Here is an 18,670-nt window from a genome sequence, read left to right as displayed (position 1 = left end):
TACTTAACTAAATAAAAGGAGATGGTAAACAACTTAATTATAAAACACAAGTAAAAAGCAAGGCTACAAGACTAACACCACGTCGCAACCACACAAAATTTAGATAAGAACCCACGTGTCGTTAAAATACATTACACTATGTTAACACATTTTGTTAAAGTGACTTATACAAGCACTGGTAACATTTGGATTTTTTGACAAATAAACAGTCCTGCACTTTTGACAATCATAAAAATATTTTAAAACCCTTTGTTGATTATTCTTTTAAAACATTTTATGATGTTATAAAAATTCTTTTCTTACTTGCAGTCTTTACAAACCAAAAAGGAAATCTGTCATACCACATTGTTATTCATTTAAAAAACTAAACATCATCAAAATTGTTTTTTCAAAACAACATATTTTTAAGTTGACATAGACAGTTAATATTGTTTATTATAAAAAATATTTCATAATATATTGGGTTATTTTAAATTAAAACTGATAAAAAAAATAAGGAAAAATAATGTAGACGAATTTGCCCACAAAATAAGTGGAAAGACAAATTTGAATTATATGAAAACATTTAGTAATTTTAACTTAAAAAATGTCTTTTTCTAGAAAAAAATATATTCTACGACTCTTACATTAAAATTAAAAAAACACGTTTAAACAAGTAAGAAATAGATTAGCCTAGGCCCTATGCTAAAATTTATGCAATTAAAAAATATTAATTAATTTACTCCTAAAAATTAATTAAAAAAACCTATAAATACAAAAAATTAAAAAAGAATTATAAACAAATAGAAACTAACTAAAAGTGGTTATCGTCATATTATTTCACTAATTTTTTTTATAAACACTGTTATTTTAAAGTTTTTTGTTTGTTTTTATTAATACTTTTTTTCAAATGTTTTTTATTTTTTTAATATTTTATTTTTTTAATATTTTATAACTGCAAAAATGAGTTTAAAAATTTTGTTCATTACAACATGTTTCATTAAAATTATTTTAACCTATGATAACCAAGTTTGTTTTACGATTAATCTGGGGACAAATACAACACAGTCCCAATTGGAAAAGGGGCAGCAAGGTCATCCGGATAAGCGTGGGCCTATTCGCCCGGAGGGCCCCAGGGGATTACCCGGAATTCAGGGAAATTGCTCTTGTGATAAAGAAATTGTCGCCGGGTTACAGAAAAAAATTTTGGAATTAAATGGCAAGTTTTTGCTTATTGTTTAGCAATTTTATGATTCTTATATGCGTATGACAGTTTTAGTTTATGTTTAAGGCAATAGTAATATTTTTTGTATTTTTAGGTTATCTTTTAAATTACATTTTTGTAATTTTTTTAAACAATTAAGAACTACGTTAAATATTTTTTTGCATTTTAGATAAAATCAATGAACGTTCTTTTCCAACCCTCTAAAGCGTAAGTACAAATTCTGTTTTTTAAGTGTACTACACAGATAAATTAAAACTTTATCTAATTATAAAAAAAAGTTTTTATTATTTAAATAAATAACACAATCTTTTTTATTAATAAAGTTGATTATTGCAATTTTGGAATAAGAAACAGCAAACTTCCGAATAACTTAATGTCATCAAGTAGTGTTCGTATCGCTGAGTCCCAGCCTTACGAGATGTAAATATTTTAAATAAACGTCATGTGCCCAAAAACACAATTTTACCAACAAAAACTTCATTTATAATAACCCCTGCGTATCATAACATTTTTTTAAAGCTTTTTAGTTTTCAAAAAAACTTTTAATTTATTCATGGTAAAAGGTCATTTTTAAAATATAGGTTTTTAAGAAAATGTCCATTTGGTCAAATGGTTTTCGGTAATGTGGGCAAACACCAACTTTTTTGTTGGCAACATTTTTGCTTTCTTTATAATATCATTTTTCTGAATAAATTTCTATGTGTCTAAAGGATGCCAATAATTACACAATTTGTTTGTCAAATTTATTGCCTTATTCAAATAGAATTGTTAAATAATAAGTAGTTAGTTAAAATGTTAAATAAAGAAAACAATATTAACTTTACTGTAAGTTCTACAACAGAGAATGAGAGCACGTGTTTTCTACAACTAGAAATGAAAGAAATGTGTTTGGTTTAGTAATTAACGCTTTTTTACTTGAAGCACCTGTGGTGCGTTTGACGTCGTTAATTGGAAAATTAGAAACGTGCAATTAAAGAATGTAGAACAACACAAATATAAATTATTACGATTAATTTAATGAACACCACATGTCTAAATGAATAAAAATAAATATATATTTATATATATATATATATATCTGATACTATTTTTTTGAAGATAGGTTTGGGGAATGGATACAAGTTGATCTCAGTTCTGCAATCAGAATAACAGGAGTTGTTAGTCAAGGGCGACCATCCACCACTTTTACAGATTATATTAAAACTTTTCAAATAGCTTACGGAAATTCGACCACAAGTTTGCAATTTATTGAAGAGGGTCAAACAAGAGTAGTAAGTTTACTATTCTTGATTTTGTGTAATGAAAAGTCATAGCTTATGAATTTGTATTATATGCAATTAAAAACTTATACATAATCAAAAAGATAATTAATCAAAAATTTGGTATAACCAATAAACCAATAAAGGCTTAAATTTTGATGTGAGAAGGACGACTTTTCGACCTTTGTATAAGATAATGTGACTTAAACCCGGTCTTTAGCACCTAGCAGTTTTTAATATCATTTGACATCTCGCAAAACAATTAATTTGCTGTTTGGTTGTAGTCAGACGTGAGAACCGTTTATTGCGCCATTCTTAAGGGCGGTACGATAATAAGTAAGCAATGAAAATAAACCAATGACCATATCATTTAAAGCTAGGTGTGTTAAGCATTACAACACGTCACAAGTTCAGCATTTAATAAGGCACTTTATTTCAATTAACTTTAACAAGTTATCTAATGTAAAATATTTTTAAAGGTATTTGAAGGAAACGTGGATCATACCAGTTACAAGTTCAATATTTTTGCCGAACCGATATTGGCAAGATATATTCGAATATACCCGTTAGCTTTTAAAGACAACATCGCATTGCGAATGGAGATACTTATTGATGTTAAAAATGAACTATATAAATAATATCACTCACTATATTAATTATATTTACCCTTCAAGTCCAATCTACACAATGCTATCTGTTGTTAATTTATTGTATATGTATTATCTTGCATATATTGTTAGTGACTTTATCAAATTAAAATGATGTAATCGATTATAAATGATGATTTTAACGAATTTGTATTTGATATAGATGAAAAAAAAATAAATACGGTTATTGCAACGTTGATAAAACACACAAAGTTAACATTTACAAAATTTCAAAATTTTAAGAGTTTAACGTTTGCAGGATTTCAAAAAAAAGAAATAAGAATGGTTAAATTGACTAAATATGAATCATATATTTTAATTCTAGTATTTCAATTTGCATAGCATTAAATAAAAAACTATCTTAAAGTAAAATAAACAAAACGTTTTTTAACTGAAAGTTATATAATAATATTATTTATCTTATTGATATTTTATGTATTTTTATTGTATGATCTTTCTTATACTATCTTTATAATTTTGACAAAACGGGTCCTTGTATGACCTCAAGTGGTAAAATTTTTTCGTTGCTGTCTGGACAACTACTGACGCTTTCAATTTTTATTTGCTATTTGCAGTTTGTTCAAATACATGATTAATAGTAAAGTAGTAAAGTTTTTTATTAGCCATTTTATGTGAAGGTTATACATTTTTGTGGACAAAAATTTAATTTAACCGTGCACAATATATATTAAGTAAATTATTACTTGAACTTTGGTTTTACGTTTTTTTATATTAAAAAAATTTCCATATTTGAAAAAGCATATTTTATTTTAGCTTAATTTAAAAAAAAAATAAACATAATTTAAAAATCATTTAAAAAAAAATTCTTGAATCTGGGCCAGCTAATTTGGTTTTATGTTATAAACTTTGGGTTACATTTGTTATTGCGAACCAGTCTAGACTGTAGACTGTTACCATTGCAGTTTAAGATATTATAACATAAAAGGTTAAAAGGAAAGCATAAAAGACCCTTAACAAGGATAACATAAAATATACTGAATTGTTAGCCCAATTGTTTTAATAACATAACCAGATTGTCAATATATTACTTTATTGTCTTAAAAAGAAACAGCATCTAGGTAAATTGGTTATTTACTGTTACTGAGTTTAAACAAATTTTACTTGGAAAAAGCTCTTTTTATTGCTTGATTTTATCCACGAACACCAATTTAACTTTTTCTTAGATTTAGTTTATAAACTGTAAAATCATATAATATCATAATGAATTGTGTGAAACCTTGGTTTGATTATGCAAGTAAAGGATCACTGGAGGATTTATACATAGTAAAAGAAGAACTTGGAAGGTATTTTTTTATTTGTTAAGTAAAATAAAATTATGCTTTTAAAAATCGCATTAAAAATAGTGATTTTTGTCGATTAGTATTTTGGATCATGTTTACTTGGTTTTAGTGTTTTTCATTTGTTGTGTTAAAAAATTATTATTAAAAATTAAAATCTAAAAACCTAAAGTTGAAATTTGTGTAACATATTTTGTGACTAATAACTTTTATTTTATGGTAGGCAATCTCATTTTACAAGTTTTTAAATTTTTTTTTTATTTAAAAATCAAATTGTTTTAGAGGAGCAAGCTCGGTTGTTAAATTGATTGAGAAAAAGGGAACAGGAGAAAAATTCGCTGTCAAAATTATTAGCAAAAATGTAATTTTTACTCTGTTTAATATATATACAATTATATCTTTATTAATGCACTATAAAAGATAAAGATCATTAGATTTATAATTTAAACTTTAAAGCTTTTAAAAAAAATTTTAAATTATCTTTAACTGTTTTTTTAATTGGTCAGGGAGAATCGAAATTGGCACAAACAGAGATTGGAATACTACTGACTTTAAAACATCCAAATATTGTAAGTAAAACTGTAGTTTAGGTAATGATCAACCTATTTTTAGTAGTTAACAATTAATTAAAACTTAAGTGATGATATTTGTGTCTTTTTGTTTGTTTTTCCATCTCCAATTTTGTATTTAAAAAAAAAACTGACAAATGACCTATTTAAAAATTTCCAAACTCTTCTTTTATTGTTTATTTTTTTTTAAATAGTTTGGTAAAAAAGTTAATCTTAAGTTTTCATTTAATGGAACAGTCATCTGTATATATTTTTTTTAAATTACCCAACTTTTTAGCTCGAAAAAATATATTCCTGAATTAACCGATTAACTAACGAATTTTAATTAGGCAGCAGTTATTTAAATTAAGCTAAAACAAACCATTCTAATGTATGTTAAAATTTAGTTGTGTTGTTTAATTATTCTTAATTTTAAAACTGACAAAATATGTGCATGTCATTTAAAAAAAACAGTGCTTCTTAATAAGATTACATTAATGAAAATTTTGTTAAGTATTATGTTATTTAAAATTTTGTTAACATTATGTTATTTAGCTTTTTTGTTTTTAGAACAATATATTCTGATAAAAAGGTGAACACAATTTTTAATGTTCAAACAATATTGATTTCTAAATCTTACTGTATAAACAATCTTTTGTTTACATTTACATTCTGTGTAAGAGGGCGCAAACAAATTTTTTTCTTTTTTCAAAAAAAAATTAAAAATCCTACCTAAAATTTTTTTTGCTACTATTGTCATACATATTTTTTTCATTATTTTTAGATTAAAATGCGAGATGTTTTTGAATCTGATAGCCATGTTAACCTTGTTTTGGAATTTGTAACTGGGGGAGAACTATTTGACAGGTTTGTGAACTATTTTGACAGGGGATTGACAATTTTCCTTAGACAAAGTTCTTAACACTCTCTTAAATAAAGCATAATAAATTTATTTAAATATTTTAAACTAATTCCCTTTATATACATTAAAACAGAATTGTTGAAAAGGGATATTACAGTGAAAGAGATGCAGCCAATGCCGTTCAACAAATTCTTGAAGCAGTAGCAGTAAGTCAATTTGTTTTATTATAAATTTTTCGCATGTGATATCTAGGTCTAAAAATTATTTTTAAAATTTATGTTTTAAATTATACTTGTTCACATTATTTTCGTTTTTGTTTTAAATTTTATTCCTTTTGTTGATTGGGTAATAATTGTTATTTTTTAATATAAATTTTTTAGACATTTCATGAGTTAAATTGCGTGGTATATAATAACAACCTTGGTCTTTGATTTCAAAATGTTGAATGATACCTTTAAAAGCTTTTGGGAACATTTTATTTGTTATTCTCTATTTAGTAATTTAATTATTTTTTAACACTCATACTTAGAAATCCAACATTTTACCCTGACTTTTTAAAACTTAATTTATAATATGTTAAAAAAAAGTGCAGTTTTTATTTCATTACTAAAGTAAATTCTTCAGATTGCTAAAATTAGAATATATTTTTAAACATTTATGTGGCTTTTAGTTAAAGAAATCTTAACGCATTCATTAATAATATATGTTATGGGACATTTAAGTATCCATTACATTAATTATTAAGAGGAATTTAATAAGATAATTTTAAAGCTTTGTGACATAGATATATGTTAATGATTGCTCCATTGTTACTTTTTCTGTTCACATCTCTTTGAATAATGTTATATTGACATTGAAAGGATAACTATGAAAGATAGAAGTTTGCTTATATATGTAAACTTATAAAAGGATAATTTTTTTTTTGTTACTATTTTAATAAACTTGCCTATTTTTAGGGAAATTCTTGCGAATATTTTTTCTAGAAAACCTTTTTTCTATTCTCAAACATACAATTTTTTTGATACTTAGAAATAAATGGTGTGGATGTAGCAATTTCTAATAATTTTTCAGTGTTATTTATTTATCCGTAAACCTAAAATTTGCAATATTTTTATTAGCTTTAAATGTTAAATTTTTTTAAATAAATATTTTTTCAGTTGTTTAACTTTTTTTTTCAGTTGTAGTTAAACCAAAAATACAATTATTTTTTTTAGTACCTCCACTCTAAAAATATCGTCCACCGGGATTTAAAACCTGAAAATCTTCTTTATTCAGATAATTCGGACGCTGCGAAACTAAAGGTTTTTTAAAGACTTTGTTTATGAATAATTGTAATTGTTTTATTTTGTACTTACTTTTTCTTAGATTACTTATACTTATATTTTGTAAAATATTGATTGTTTAAAAACCCAATTTAATAGGATTACAAGCTGTTAAATAGCAGTTAATGGTATATAGTAAATTGATTAGTTAATAAACTTATGGCACATGGTATTATGTTTAAACCAATTCAAATTAAAACAAAATACAAAAGTAGATTCAACATTAATTTAAAAATTTTAATAGAACCTATATTTTGAAAATATTTTAAATCTTTTACTTAAAGTTTAACTAGGCTAATTTTTGTAATAATTTCGATTTATAAAACATTTTAAACGTTACTACTAGGTGGCAGACTTTGGTTTATCAAGAATAAACAACAAAGAATCAATGAAAACAATTTGTGGAACCCCGGGTTATGTTGCTCCCGAAGTTTTAAAGGGCAAGGAATATGATGAATCTGTTGACATTTGGGGAGTAGGAGTCATAACTTATATTTTGTAAGTATTTAAATGTGTAAATGTTCTAACCTATTATTTGTAAGTATTTAATTAACTAAAAGGAGTTACCTATATTGAAAAGTATGAGATTAAATAGAAATTTTAACCTATATTTTGTTACTATAAAAGAGCAAAGATTGTAACCTATGTTTTGCATGTTTTATTTTAAGAGCTTGTTTTACATTTTAAAGTTTTTTAAATTTCATTTTATTTGTAGTAAATTTTATTTCATATGCAGTAAGCAATGTTAATTTCTTACTTGTACATATCTTTTTTGAGATGGATATATGAAATACTGTAATTAAATATTTTAGTTTAATCTTTTAATTATAACATAACTTCTAGCTTTTACAGAACTAAATTATAATTTGTGCAAATGTAAACCCCATTATTTAAAAAAAATAAAATGCGATTTCGATTTTAAATGGCATGTAATTATGCAATACAATTTAGTTTAAATTTGCTAAATTGTTAATATTTATGAAGCAATTTAAAAAGGCAATCCATAAATTATTAAAGAAAAAACTAATAATTAAGTTATTTGTAGTTGATTTATTTTAAATAAAACATTTGAAAGATTTTTTATAGTCAGTGTTTAAAATAAATTTTACATAGTAACTTTTAAATAAATTGAAACAGAAGTATTAACATTATGAACATTATATTCATTTGCAATAAAATTACTTTTATTTTGTTATAATGAGCTAAAAATCAATAACCTTTGTTTAAAATTTACTTTGTATTGATTCCAGGTCAATATTTTTAACAAACAAAAATAGCGCTTAGCAGATTTTTTTAAATGTAATTTGGTTTGTTAAACAAATTATATATATACATGAAAATTTGTGACATTAAAAAATATGTTTTTAATAAAAATCCTTTTTATATAACATAAACACAACTTTTAATAAACTAATTAAGGTAAAATTACTCTAATAAAATATTATGTTGAATATAAAATTGTTCAAGGTATGCTTCGCATTACGGTCGAATTATTTTTTTAACTAAAGATCTTGTAAGATTTAAAAAAAAACATGTACTATTTTTAAAATTAAAAAAAAATTTTATTTAGAATTTGTGGGTTTGAGCCTTTTTATGATGAGAGGGGAGATCGAGAAATGTTTCGAAAAATCCTAAAATGTGATTATGACTTTCCTTCACCTTATTGGGATGATGTCTCTAGCAATGCCAAGGACATGGTAAGTACTTAACTACCCAATTGCTTGCCCCATGAGCTACATTTTTTAAATGTTGTAGTATGCTTGCAAGTTGCGGCTTACCTTTGCTTTTTAAGTGGTATATTTATTTTAATCACTTATGACCAAATACTTTTTTTTTGTATATAAATTTATCCTCGATGTGGAAAAGTCGAATGCGCGACTTAAACATAGAGTATCATCAGTTACTCCGACCCAGTTTCGAGTTGCCTGTGGTAGTTTGTAATATTATAGATTATGATTGCCCGATTATTATACTGCTGATTAAGTGCTAGCTCAGCAGGAGATCGTACCGTTTATAGCACCTTACTCAAGAGCGCTACAGCATGAGGTAGTGAGGATTGAACCCACCTCCCCATGTGTGGTGTAGCAAGTGTTCTTACTACTACACCACACCTATTAGCTGATACATAGTTAAAATATACATAGTTAGTGTATAGTTAAAACAACCGATTTCACAGCATAAAGTCATTTGTTTGATCCCTACTGCTTTATTGCTGTGGTGCCCTTGATTAAGATTTAAAAAAGGTCAACTTTCAACTCAAGACAGGGTCAGATGGTCAGACAATAAAACTTACCAGATGTTTAGGCTGTAAAGTCGGCCTTTTCACATCAATAATAAAATAATACAAAAAATAGTCAACAAAGGACTATATATTGTGTTTGATGTTTTAATTGTTTAAGGTTCGGAAAATGTTGGTGCTTGACCCAAAGAAGCGACTTAGTGCCAAGCAAGCTTTACAGCATCCCTGGGTAAAGGGAATGGCCACCAACTTTGTTCACATGGACAAAACTATGGACAAGATGAAGGCATTTAATGCAAGAAGAAAAATTAAGGTAAATTGTGATTTTTTTTACAAGTAAATATTTTGGATCCCTTGTATTTTACAATTCTAAATATAACTCTTGTACTTTAACATTCAACAATAAAACTCCTGTACTTCAACAGTCAGGGTTACAGTATACATTTATGTGTATTAAATTAAAAAAAAATTAATCTATTTTTTTAACTAAACAATCTATTGAACTTTGCAATCCTCCGTGATTCTCTCTCATACTTTACGATCCTCGCCAGTTCTCTCTCGCATTTTACGGTCTTCGCCAATCTTCTCTTGTGTTATACTGTTCTCGCAAATTCTCTCTCGCCTTTTACCACCCTAAACTTTTCCGATAACCGCTCAGTCTAAGTGATCCAATTGTATATGTTTTTTTTTTATTTTAAACACTAGTGGACATCGTGGGCCTCTAAAAAAGTACCGGAGCGTGTTATACTTACCATAAATGACAAGTTAAAAACATAAAATTCACTTTTTTAAAAGGCAGCCTTTGCCTACCGTTGCGTTATGTATGCCCTTTGTCTAAGTTATAAGCTGTAGTAAAACAAGTTGCAAGCAAATTGCCAATATTTTTGTTGGTCATTTCGGGCAAATGAAATGTTTTTTGTCTGGGAATATGTTTATTGTTTCATTTTTTTAATAATAAATAACTTATATCCATAATAATGTAATTTATGTTTTAGGCTGTGTTTCAAATGGTTTCCATGTCAACCAAATTAGGTAAATCTTCACCAAATGGATCAAACGAAGAGGAAAACGAAAAAGAGTGAGATTTTTTCCGCGTTTTTTTGGTTAACTTTATTTTTGTCTTGTAAGGATTTTTAAGATGTTTGATTTAATGATTTTATCTTTTTTTTTTTTCTGTTTATGTTTATATTTTATTTGCATGCGTTTTTGTTTTACCAAATTAAATTTTTTTTAATTACTTAAAATTAATTTTTAGTTTTTTACATAATTATGGTTAATTTTTTTTTGTTTAAACAACTCTGTTTATTTTTATTTAATTATTGTAGTACGGAAGCTATAATTTTATTTAAGATTCCAGAATTTTTTACCTCAAATAACACTATATTAAGTGTTCAAAATTTTAAGTTCTATAAATTACAATAAAGTTTAAATTAACTCAAATTTTAATATCATTAGCAATACATGTTATTTGTGCGTACGAATTTGTGGTTAAACTTATAAATAAATGTTAGTTATATAAAATTGATCAATTAGATTTGCCAATATTAAAAAAACTTTTTTAAAACGATAAAATATTAATAGGAAAAACCTATAAAAAAAACATAAACAATAAAGTTGAAAAGTTAAGAATTTTATTTATTTAAATTATACAAAAATAAAATCATTTTAAAATTAATGCAAATTATTATAAGTGAAGTTAATGTTTTTATGTGTTGCAAAACCATACAGGCTTGTCAGTTTTTTTTTTTATATGTTATGATATTTGCCCATATTACCAAAGAATTATTCGACCAAATTTTCCCGAAAACCCAAATTTTAAAATTCGCCATTTCGATCGACATTTTTTTGAAAACTAAAAAGTAAATTTCTTACAGAAGGGTTGGGGTGAAAGGAGGGTAAATAGAAAATGTCCTATTTTTCCTGTTAACATAAACATTTTAATCATGCTAAAATAGTCAATTTTTTTAGTAGTAGCTGGTTAACGAAACAATGACAATTGGTAATAAGAGCACGAGTGCAGCATTGCAGCACGAGTCCATTTACAGCTTAGAATTTCGTTTTTTAAATTATATTTAACAAACTATATATTATGTCACTAAGTCATTATTTTAGCGGTGTTAAACGCAAAATTTGTTCATGTAAACAGGGTAATTTGCCGTAAATATCACTTTTGCTCAAATGCCAAGTTAATGTGATGGTTTTTGGTAATATAGTAGATATCTATTTATTTTATATGTACTATAATAAAAAGGATTAGAATGAAACTTGTAACTTTGAATATTCAAGTATAAAAGGTTATTATTAAATGTTGATGTTTAAGATATTAAGTTTAGATGTTGACGCAACTTAGCAACTGAAGAAAATTAAACATGACGCCATGATGCATGTGACATCATCACTAAAAAAGATTGGGCGCGTTATTTGTTTTTGATGACGTCAATATCGCGGTACGAGCTGAGGTCCTTAACTTGTTTAGAATCAACATCGACGAGGATCGTTTTTTTGCCGATCTTTTTCGGTTTGATCGTGAACTTTAATGTTGTCGCTCCGCCCGCTAATAATGGTTTGCTAAAATACAATTTTGTGACGTCATATACATCATTATGCTTTCGACAAAAACAAAAATACAACCTTTTTTAAAAAAAACAAAGTAATTTATGATTATCACAACAGCGAATTTTTTACATAAGATATTTTTAAACAGTGTTTATTGTGACGTCATACCCGATCTTCTTAGTAATCGGTTCGCTGACCCCAGGACCCTCTAACGTCACAGTTACCCCTGTCATTCGCACTGGAAGAGGATTGGTAACATTGACTGTGACTTCATAATCTTGATTAACAACCAACTGTGTCCCAGCGACCTGCGTCATTTATTCAAAAAATTAAATTTGTGACGTCACATTTATCGTTGACGTAAACTGTAATGACGTCACCTCGATTTCAATAACGTCCTTGTTGTCAAGTTGAAGATCGAGTTGGTCACTGACCATCTTCCCCTCGGAGCTCACCACTGCACAAAACCTCATCGAGTTCAGATCCACCAACTTTCCGTCGTAGTCGCTGAACAAGACTGCGAACTCCCGCGTAGCGCCTGTGTGACGTCACAATTTACTTAAAATTTGCACAATACAAAAATGAATTCTCCAAATACCATTTAAAAACTTAAACGCACCAACTGGGTTTACCTAAAACCAACGACGCTGCAAACAACGTCAATTATACTAAGTTAATGACGTCATAGTCTAATCAGCTATTATGATGTCGCAATCTGACCAGCTATTATGGCATCACAATTCAAGCCTATTATGACGTCATAACTTACTTCCATTGGCTTGGGTCGGAATGGCGGAAAATCGCTGACGTTTGATAAAATTTTTCTTCTCCCCGGTATACAATGTAGAATGAAGAACGGCGGATATGTCGACGTTCTGGTTTACATCAGAGTGATTTATTACTTTAATCGCGATGGAAAATCCGTCGCCGTTTCGAAGGTTGTCGTTGGGTGACGTCGTGAATTCTAAAAAAATGACATTCTGAAAAAGCACAGCTAAAAAAAGGGGGATACCTGTAGTAGTATCGGACTAGTAGCTGAAATGTTTTGGGTTTGAAGCCCCTATACCATACTATTCGACTTAAAGTTCGGCGTCACAAAACTACACTTGTTTTCAATAAATCACACCTTGATATAATATAAAATAGTAGTTGTTTTGTGATTAAAAAAAGCCTATTACAAAATCTTTTAAGCAAGTTTACATATTCACCAACCTAGCGAGATCTTTTTTCCCTCTTCCTCTATATCCAAAAATCCCTTCTGATACTCGGGAACTTCCCCGAAGCCGTAAGCTTTCTTGAAAGCCTGCCTCTCCTCCTCGCTTCCTTCCGGATGTTTGTAAAGATCTGTGACGTCAAGTCTTTCATCAACACCCACTTTTTTTGTGCTGATGTGCTTTCCAACCGCTTTGGGGTAACGCGCCCCCAAACCTATTATGAAAAACATTGTGGCATCATAAACTTATATAAAACGTGGAAACAAAACGTGGAAACAAACTTGGGTAGAATGAATTTAGTCTTATATATAAAATTAAATAAACAATGTGGTTGTGACGTAACAATGCTTACTTGTTATTGCGTAATTTCCATCTTCATCTTGTTTTACGATCCACGTGACCCGATCGGAGTTGACCTCGGCGAACACAAACCCAGTTTCAAACCCCATGTACACTTCACCTGTTAGGTTATAATAAGAATACGAGAAACGTCTTAATAAATCACCAAAAAACACCGGTTTTGACAAAAAAAAATTTTGCACAATCAACAATGACGTCATACCTCGTTTAATTGCGGTAAGGGGCGCGGGCCCAGTTTGGTAAAGTCCAAGACTCACTTCTTGGGGGGTCGAGTCTACAGCTTGCCACCCATCATAACCTTCTGGGAGGTCACCCCGCTTCATCCAAGCCTCGTTCCACACGTGAAAGTTCCTGAAATCGGAAAATTTTAACGGTCAGGATTAACTAAAAATCTATGGTTTAATTCCCCCTGATGACAAAAAAAAATTTTAAGTTATATTTAAAGTTGCAATTGTTTATAAAGCCTTAAATACTCTTGTCTTAATCTTGGTACTATATTTTTAGGTGTAATTGAGTCGACAAAAGTAAATAAGATATACGTGTGTTTATTGGCCGAATGGCTTTTAAAGGTACACAAGCTTGCTACAAAACAGCAATGAAAACAGTGTTACTCGGACTAAATTAAATTATGTAATTGTTGTCAGTTTCAATATAACTTTAAAAAAAACAAATTATTTAATTTTGTGAGTGACATCACCAGACACTATCGCCTCCGATATCAACTTCCTCCCCACTTTCATCGACGAAACTGTCGATTGTCATCGAGCTTTCGGTGTCATGCGCAGATGCAAAATTAGTAACACTCCGCGTCGGAATGCCTAAAAAATATTCATTCATGCGTATGTAAGGAAAAATTTTGTTAGTATTCTAGGTTTTAAAATCTATTCAAAAAGCCTAAAAACAATTTAAACGAATATTATTTTAATTCGTTCACCTAAAATATACTAAAATAAGAAATATATAGGGGCTTTGGAAATGCATTACAGACTGGAAAAAACGAATGATTTAAATGCTAAAAATGTAATATTAGTAAAATAAAATTCCGATTAAATTTTGGGATTTTTATGTAGGAAAAAAAATCGTAATTCTAAATATTCGTGTTTAATATACTTTTGCTTGAACAAAAACCAATTTAACCAAAAGACATTTGATCAAAAATGACATTTTACCTTTAATAAGAAAATAAGTATTAACCTCTTTAGTGGGAAATTCCTTTTAATTTTATAAAAAGATGTTAAACCGAATTTCAGTAAAATGACGTTTTGTTAAATTTTAGTTTTTTGGCAAATATTCATTTGGTCGGTTGTTTTTGGGAATATGGCTGGATGCCTATATTCGCCTATAACTCTACTGTAAAACATGTTATTACACATTTTGATAAATGACGCCATAAATGACGTATCATACATAGTTTATTTGTGTTTATATATATGTTAAACTGTATATCACCTTAAACTTACCCAAACTTCTTAAAATTGTTGTAACAAGTCCGGAAAATACCCAACACTGTCCAAACATTACAGGCTTTCCTGTTGTAAAATATTGTTGTAATATCTCCACACTTCCGTTCCATTTCGTCGGGGAAACACCGCCAGAATATTCGCCCGACCAGTTACCAACAAGCACTCCGCTGTCGTCGTTCACCTGCGTAATCATGACGTCATGTTATCGCAGAAATACATCATATAAGTTTAATGTAAAATAAAAAGGGTCGTTTAAACATAATTAAGGTTTAAAATTTATGTAGTAATTTTTTCTTGTGACGTCACTTACCATTGAAGAAATAATACGAGAGACCCAGACTGGATCGCCCTTTTTCTGAATCCACTTGCCTTCTTTCTTTGCCACTCTTTTATCTCGGTCAAGCAACAGGAGAGAAACATTTAAAATATTTTCTTCAAACTAAAAAACAACTGTAAGTTAACATTACGTGACTTAGAAAAGATCCAAATAAATCTAAATGATGATGAGTCACTTGACAATACAGTTTTAACTAAACAAGCAAGAATAATGTTACGTTAAACAGTCACTTGACAACATAAAGCCTTATAATTTGCCTGTCCGAAATTCCACTTCTTTGGCGAAATTCGGCTCTGGGATCCTCTGTAAATCGATCCGAGATCGGAGAGAACATATTCCTGCCTCAGAGCATCATCCTCGAGAAACACTGCGTCATCTACAACAACGTGTGACGTTATAGAATATATTTTTGTAAAGAAACAAAAAAATATGTAAATGCTAAATCATTTGTATTTGACGCCAACATGAATAGAATAGTTTGGCATTTTGTTTACGGATTACCTTTACACCAAGGATTAAACAAAATAATGATATCAGACTCCTTGTCACGTGTCACCTCCGTTTTTCCATCTTGCAATTCGCTCGTGAATTCAATAATTGGTTTATACCTAAAATAAAGATTCCCAAAATGTTGAAGGATAAAATAAATAAAACGTAAACTAAAAGTGAAGTGTTTACCTTCCCACCAAGGCGTTTGGGGGAATGTTAATTTGACACGTCACAATGAATTTCTCGTCGTCACAATCGGTCATTTTCATCCCCCATTTTTTTCCGTCCAATACAGCTAACATTTTACATCGAACCTTTGACCCGTTCATTAGCTGAGGATTTGCACCTAACATTTATCAAAATTGTATATAGTGGCGTCATATATACGATTAATACAAACTTTAACGGTATTATAAATTATAATACGGCAAATTTGACTGATTACACTAACAAAAGTGTAATGCTAAGACACTTGGCTTTACAGCGTGAGGTAGTTGGTTTGATTTTACATTTTCTGCTGAGCCAAAACCCAATATACAGGTTTATTATCAGGCAATTATAATCAATAATAACTTTAAAAGGAAACTCGAGAACGAGTCGGATTTTATAAATTTACTTAAGTTACACAAAGAACCCTTATGTATGTTAAAAAAAATCTAACAAACAGTATATCGTATTTATTGTACGGTATTTCATCAGAAGGATTAAATAAATATATTAAACATGGAGGTCAATCAACAGCAAAAACAATGCATGTGTTAAATCTATTTTCTATAAATAAAAGGTGAATTACCTAGATTAAATTCAACCACAATTTTGTCGGCTGTTCGATGCAGTTTCCTTTTTAACGCGAACTTTAAATTAAAACTTTGTCCACGGCGAAGTACAACATTAGGAGTCTCATATTCGGAGGTGTGGTGAGCGTCCCCATTGGTCGATTTTAGCCAGTTACAGTCCACGTTTTTAAGAACAAGAGGCTCAACTAAAAAGATAGACAAATACAAATAATTACATATCATGTTACAAAACGTATAGTATTAATTTGCACTAAAAATAAGTCGCTTTGTTACAAACCTGTTATTAATAAAAATTGGTAGCCTAGTAGGGCGTAAATTTATAAAGGATCATAAATTCCTATAAAACTGCGCTGGATACGAATTTATGTATTTGCGTAATGCCCACTGATCACACAGTACATGACACGTTTCGTAACTTGATTAATTTTTTAATGGTTTTATTAATAATGCGATTTTAATTAATAAACAAAGACTGTCCTTTTTTAGGAACTTTCAACTAAATTTATAATAATTTTACCTTTGACTGCAGTTACTGAACAACATTTTGACCAATTAAATATGGAATTTTTAATAAATTTATCACTCATTTTTTTATTACCTGTTACTAAAGATTTTTACATTTTAAATTCCACAATAAAGTAAGGTTTTAAAAATATAAGTACTTTTAGGTTGGTAAGGCCAAATCTATTGTTAGGAAACAAAGGACATTGTCTACGTAACATAATGCTATACCACAACAAAAGTTGGTCAAGTAGAACAAAAATAATATTAATTTTACCTGGTTTAGGTTCCTCACTTCTTAAACACTGAAATTTGTCCCAAAAAGGCATTTTATCAATTAAGCTTATCTGCTGTAATAAAACAGTATAAAAGTTCAAGTTAAACGCCCAAAAGTAAATTTGGTTCAGAAAGTCTTAATTTTGAATTAACTACGCGCCTTAAATAAAATGCAATCTCGTATACTAAAAAAATCAATTATTAACGCAAAGAAATTTTCTCATTTTAGTAATAACGATATTAATAAGAGCTTGTGTAAGACTACTGACCGTTTAATAATCGTAAAAAATAAAATTAAATTTTATAGCCTTTTAGTTTTAAAAGTTAAACATTTAACATATTTTAACTTTTTTACTGTAAAGGTTATTTGCAGGTAAAGTTTTTGTTTACCTTTGCCCTGGGCCGTTTTAAGTCTTGTTAAAAGAGTCCAGTTAATAGCAAACAATATTATTTACATAAAGTTCGTACTACTAATGACCAACCAAGTACTAAAAGTATTTTATACTGATATACTGATTAATTTATAAATATCGTTAAGTTTCACAATTCATAAATATTTTTAAGTTTAACTACCTTCACTTCAAAAATGTGACTGGGCTTTTTATGAGTAAGTTGACGTATCTAAAGAACATAATATGGTAACATTTTTGTGATTTAATATCTTTTCTATTTTACGTATAAAAAAAAGCTTTTTTAGATAAAAAATTGTATCCCTTATCTATTTTTATACAAATTTGATCTGTAGCTTACATCTATGTAGCTTACAAAACGTAAAAATGTAGGTCGCCTACATTAAAAAACAGCAACTATACGCTTTGAGATTTTCAGGTCTGGTAAATCGTTTAACTGCATACCTCGGTTATATACGACTATGACGTCACAGAACGATACGCTTCGCGGCAAGAATTTCTAAATTCAACAAGTGTAAGTTAAGAAAATTTTAGGTTGACAACAGGCCCAACATTAACAGAACGTTTAACGCATTAAATAACAACATAGTCTAAGTGTTATGTTTATAAACATTAACCTAACTAACTTATATGCTACAGTTCATCGCTTTCTTATAACATTGGGAAATTAAATCATTTTTTGATAATAAATTACTTTTTAGATGGTAATTTGTGTTTAGTTGAATAAATTAGTTTTTCTTACAAAGTAAATAGATATAAAATCAGTTATAATTTTTTAAACTTAAATATAAATCAAGGATATATATTTTTTTTTTAATATAAAATCAGTGATAATTTTTTTTTAAAATATATATATATTTTATTTGGTGCGTTATAATAAATTAAATC

General features: G+C 28.3%; 2 protein-coding genes across 5 annotated transcripts; one reads left to right on the top strand and one right to left on the bottom strand.

Annotated features, from left to right (window-relative positions):
• The first annotated feature begins 4,292 nt into the window (after window positions 1-4,292).
• Window positions 4,293-10,840, top strand: LOC145751930 (calcium/calmodulin-dependent protein kinase type IV-like). The gene is made up of 10 exons (XM_082568089.1): window positions 4,293-4,414; window positions 4,691-4,769; window positions 4,915-4,977; window positions 5,741-5,823; window positions 5,952-6,024; window positions 7,033-7,119; window positions 7,487-7,638; window positions 8,711-8,837; window positions 9,540-9,692; window positions 10,375-10,840. The coding sequence occupies exons 1-10, from the start codon at window positions 4,332-4,334 to the stop codon at window positions 10,459-10,461; spliced, it is 987 nt and encodes a 328-aa protein (XP_082424215.1). The 5' UTR covers window positions 4,293-4,331; the 3' UTR covers window positions 10,462-10,840.
• LOC145751929 (protein-glutamine gamma-glutamyltransferase K-like) lies at window positions 10,810-18,152 on the bottom strand. 4 transcript variants are annotated; one of them, XM_082568086.1, is made up of 16 exons: window positions 17,946-18,152; window positions 17,374-17,446; window positions 16,592-16,780; window positions 15,988-16,144; window positions 15,811-15,917; window positions 15,567-15,685; window positions 15,283-15,411; window positions 14,970-15,153; window positions 14,207-14,327; window positions 13,712-13,860; window positions 13,502-13,609; window positions 13,148-13,363; window positions 12,705-12,899; window positions 12,316-12,473; window positions 12,104-12,243; window positions 10,810-11,947 (listed from the first exon to the last, which is right to left on the bottom strand). In XM_082568086.1, the coding sequence occupies exons 2-16, from the start codon at window positions 17,423-17,425 to the stop codon at window positions 11,797-11,799; spliced, it is 2,175 nt and encodes a 724-aa protein (XP_082424212.1). In that variant the 5' UTR covers window positions 17,426-17,446; window positions 17,946-18,152; the 3' UTR covers window positions 10,810-11,796. The 4 variants fall into 4 exon arrangements, with proteins under 4 accessions (XP_082424212.1, XP_082424213.1, XP_082424211.1 ...); XM_082568087.1 differs by lacking the exon at window positions 17,946-18,152 and adding an exon at window positions 17,763-17,780; XM_082568085.1 differs by lacking the exons at window positions 17,374-17,446; window positions 17,946-18,152 and adding an exon at window positions 17,113-17,234.
• Window positions 18,153-18,670: the final 518 nt, after the last annotated feature.

The sequence above is a fragment of the Corella eumyota genome, chromosome 5, assembly GCF_963082875.1.
Source record: "Corella eumyota chromosome 5, kaCorEumy4.1, whole genome shotgun sequence".
Lineage (NCBI taxonomy): Eukaryota > Metazoa > Chordata > Ascidiacea > Phlebobranchia > Corellidae > Corella > Corella eumyota.
This window is presented reverse-complemented; position numbering and strand designations above follow the sequence as displayed.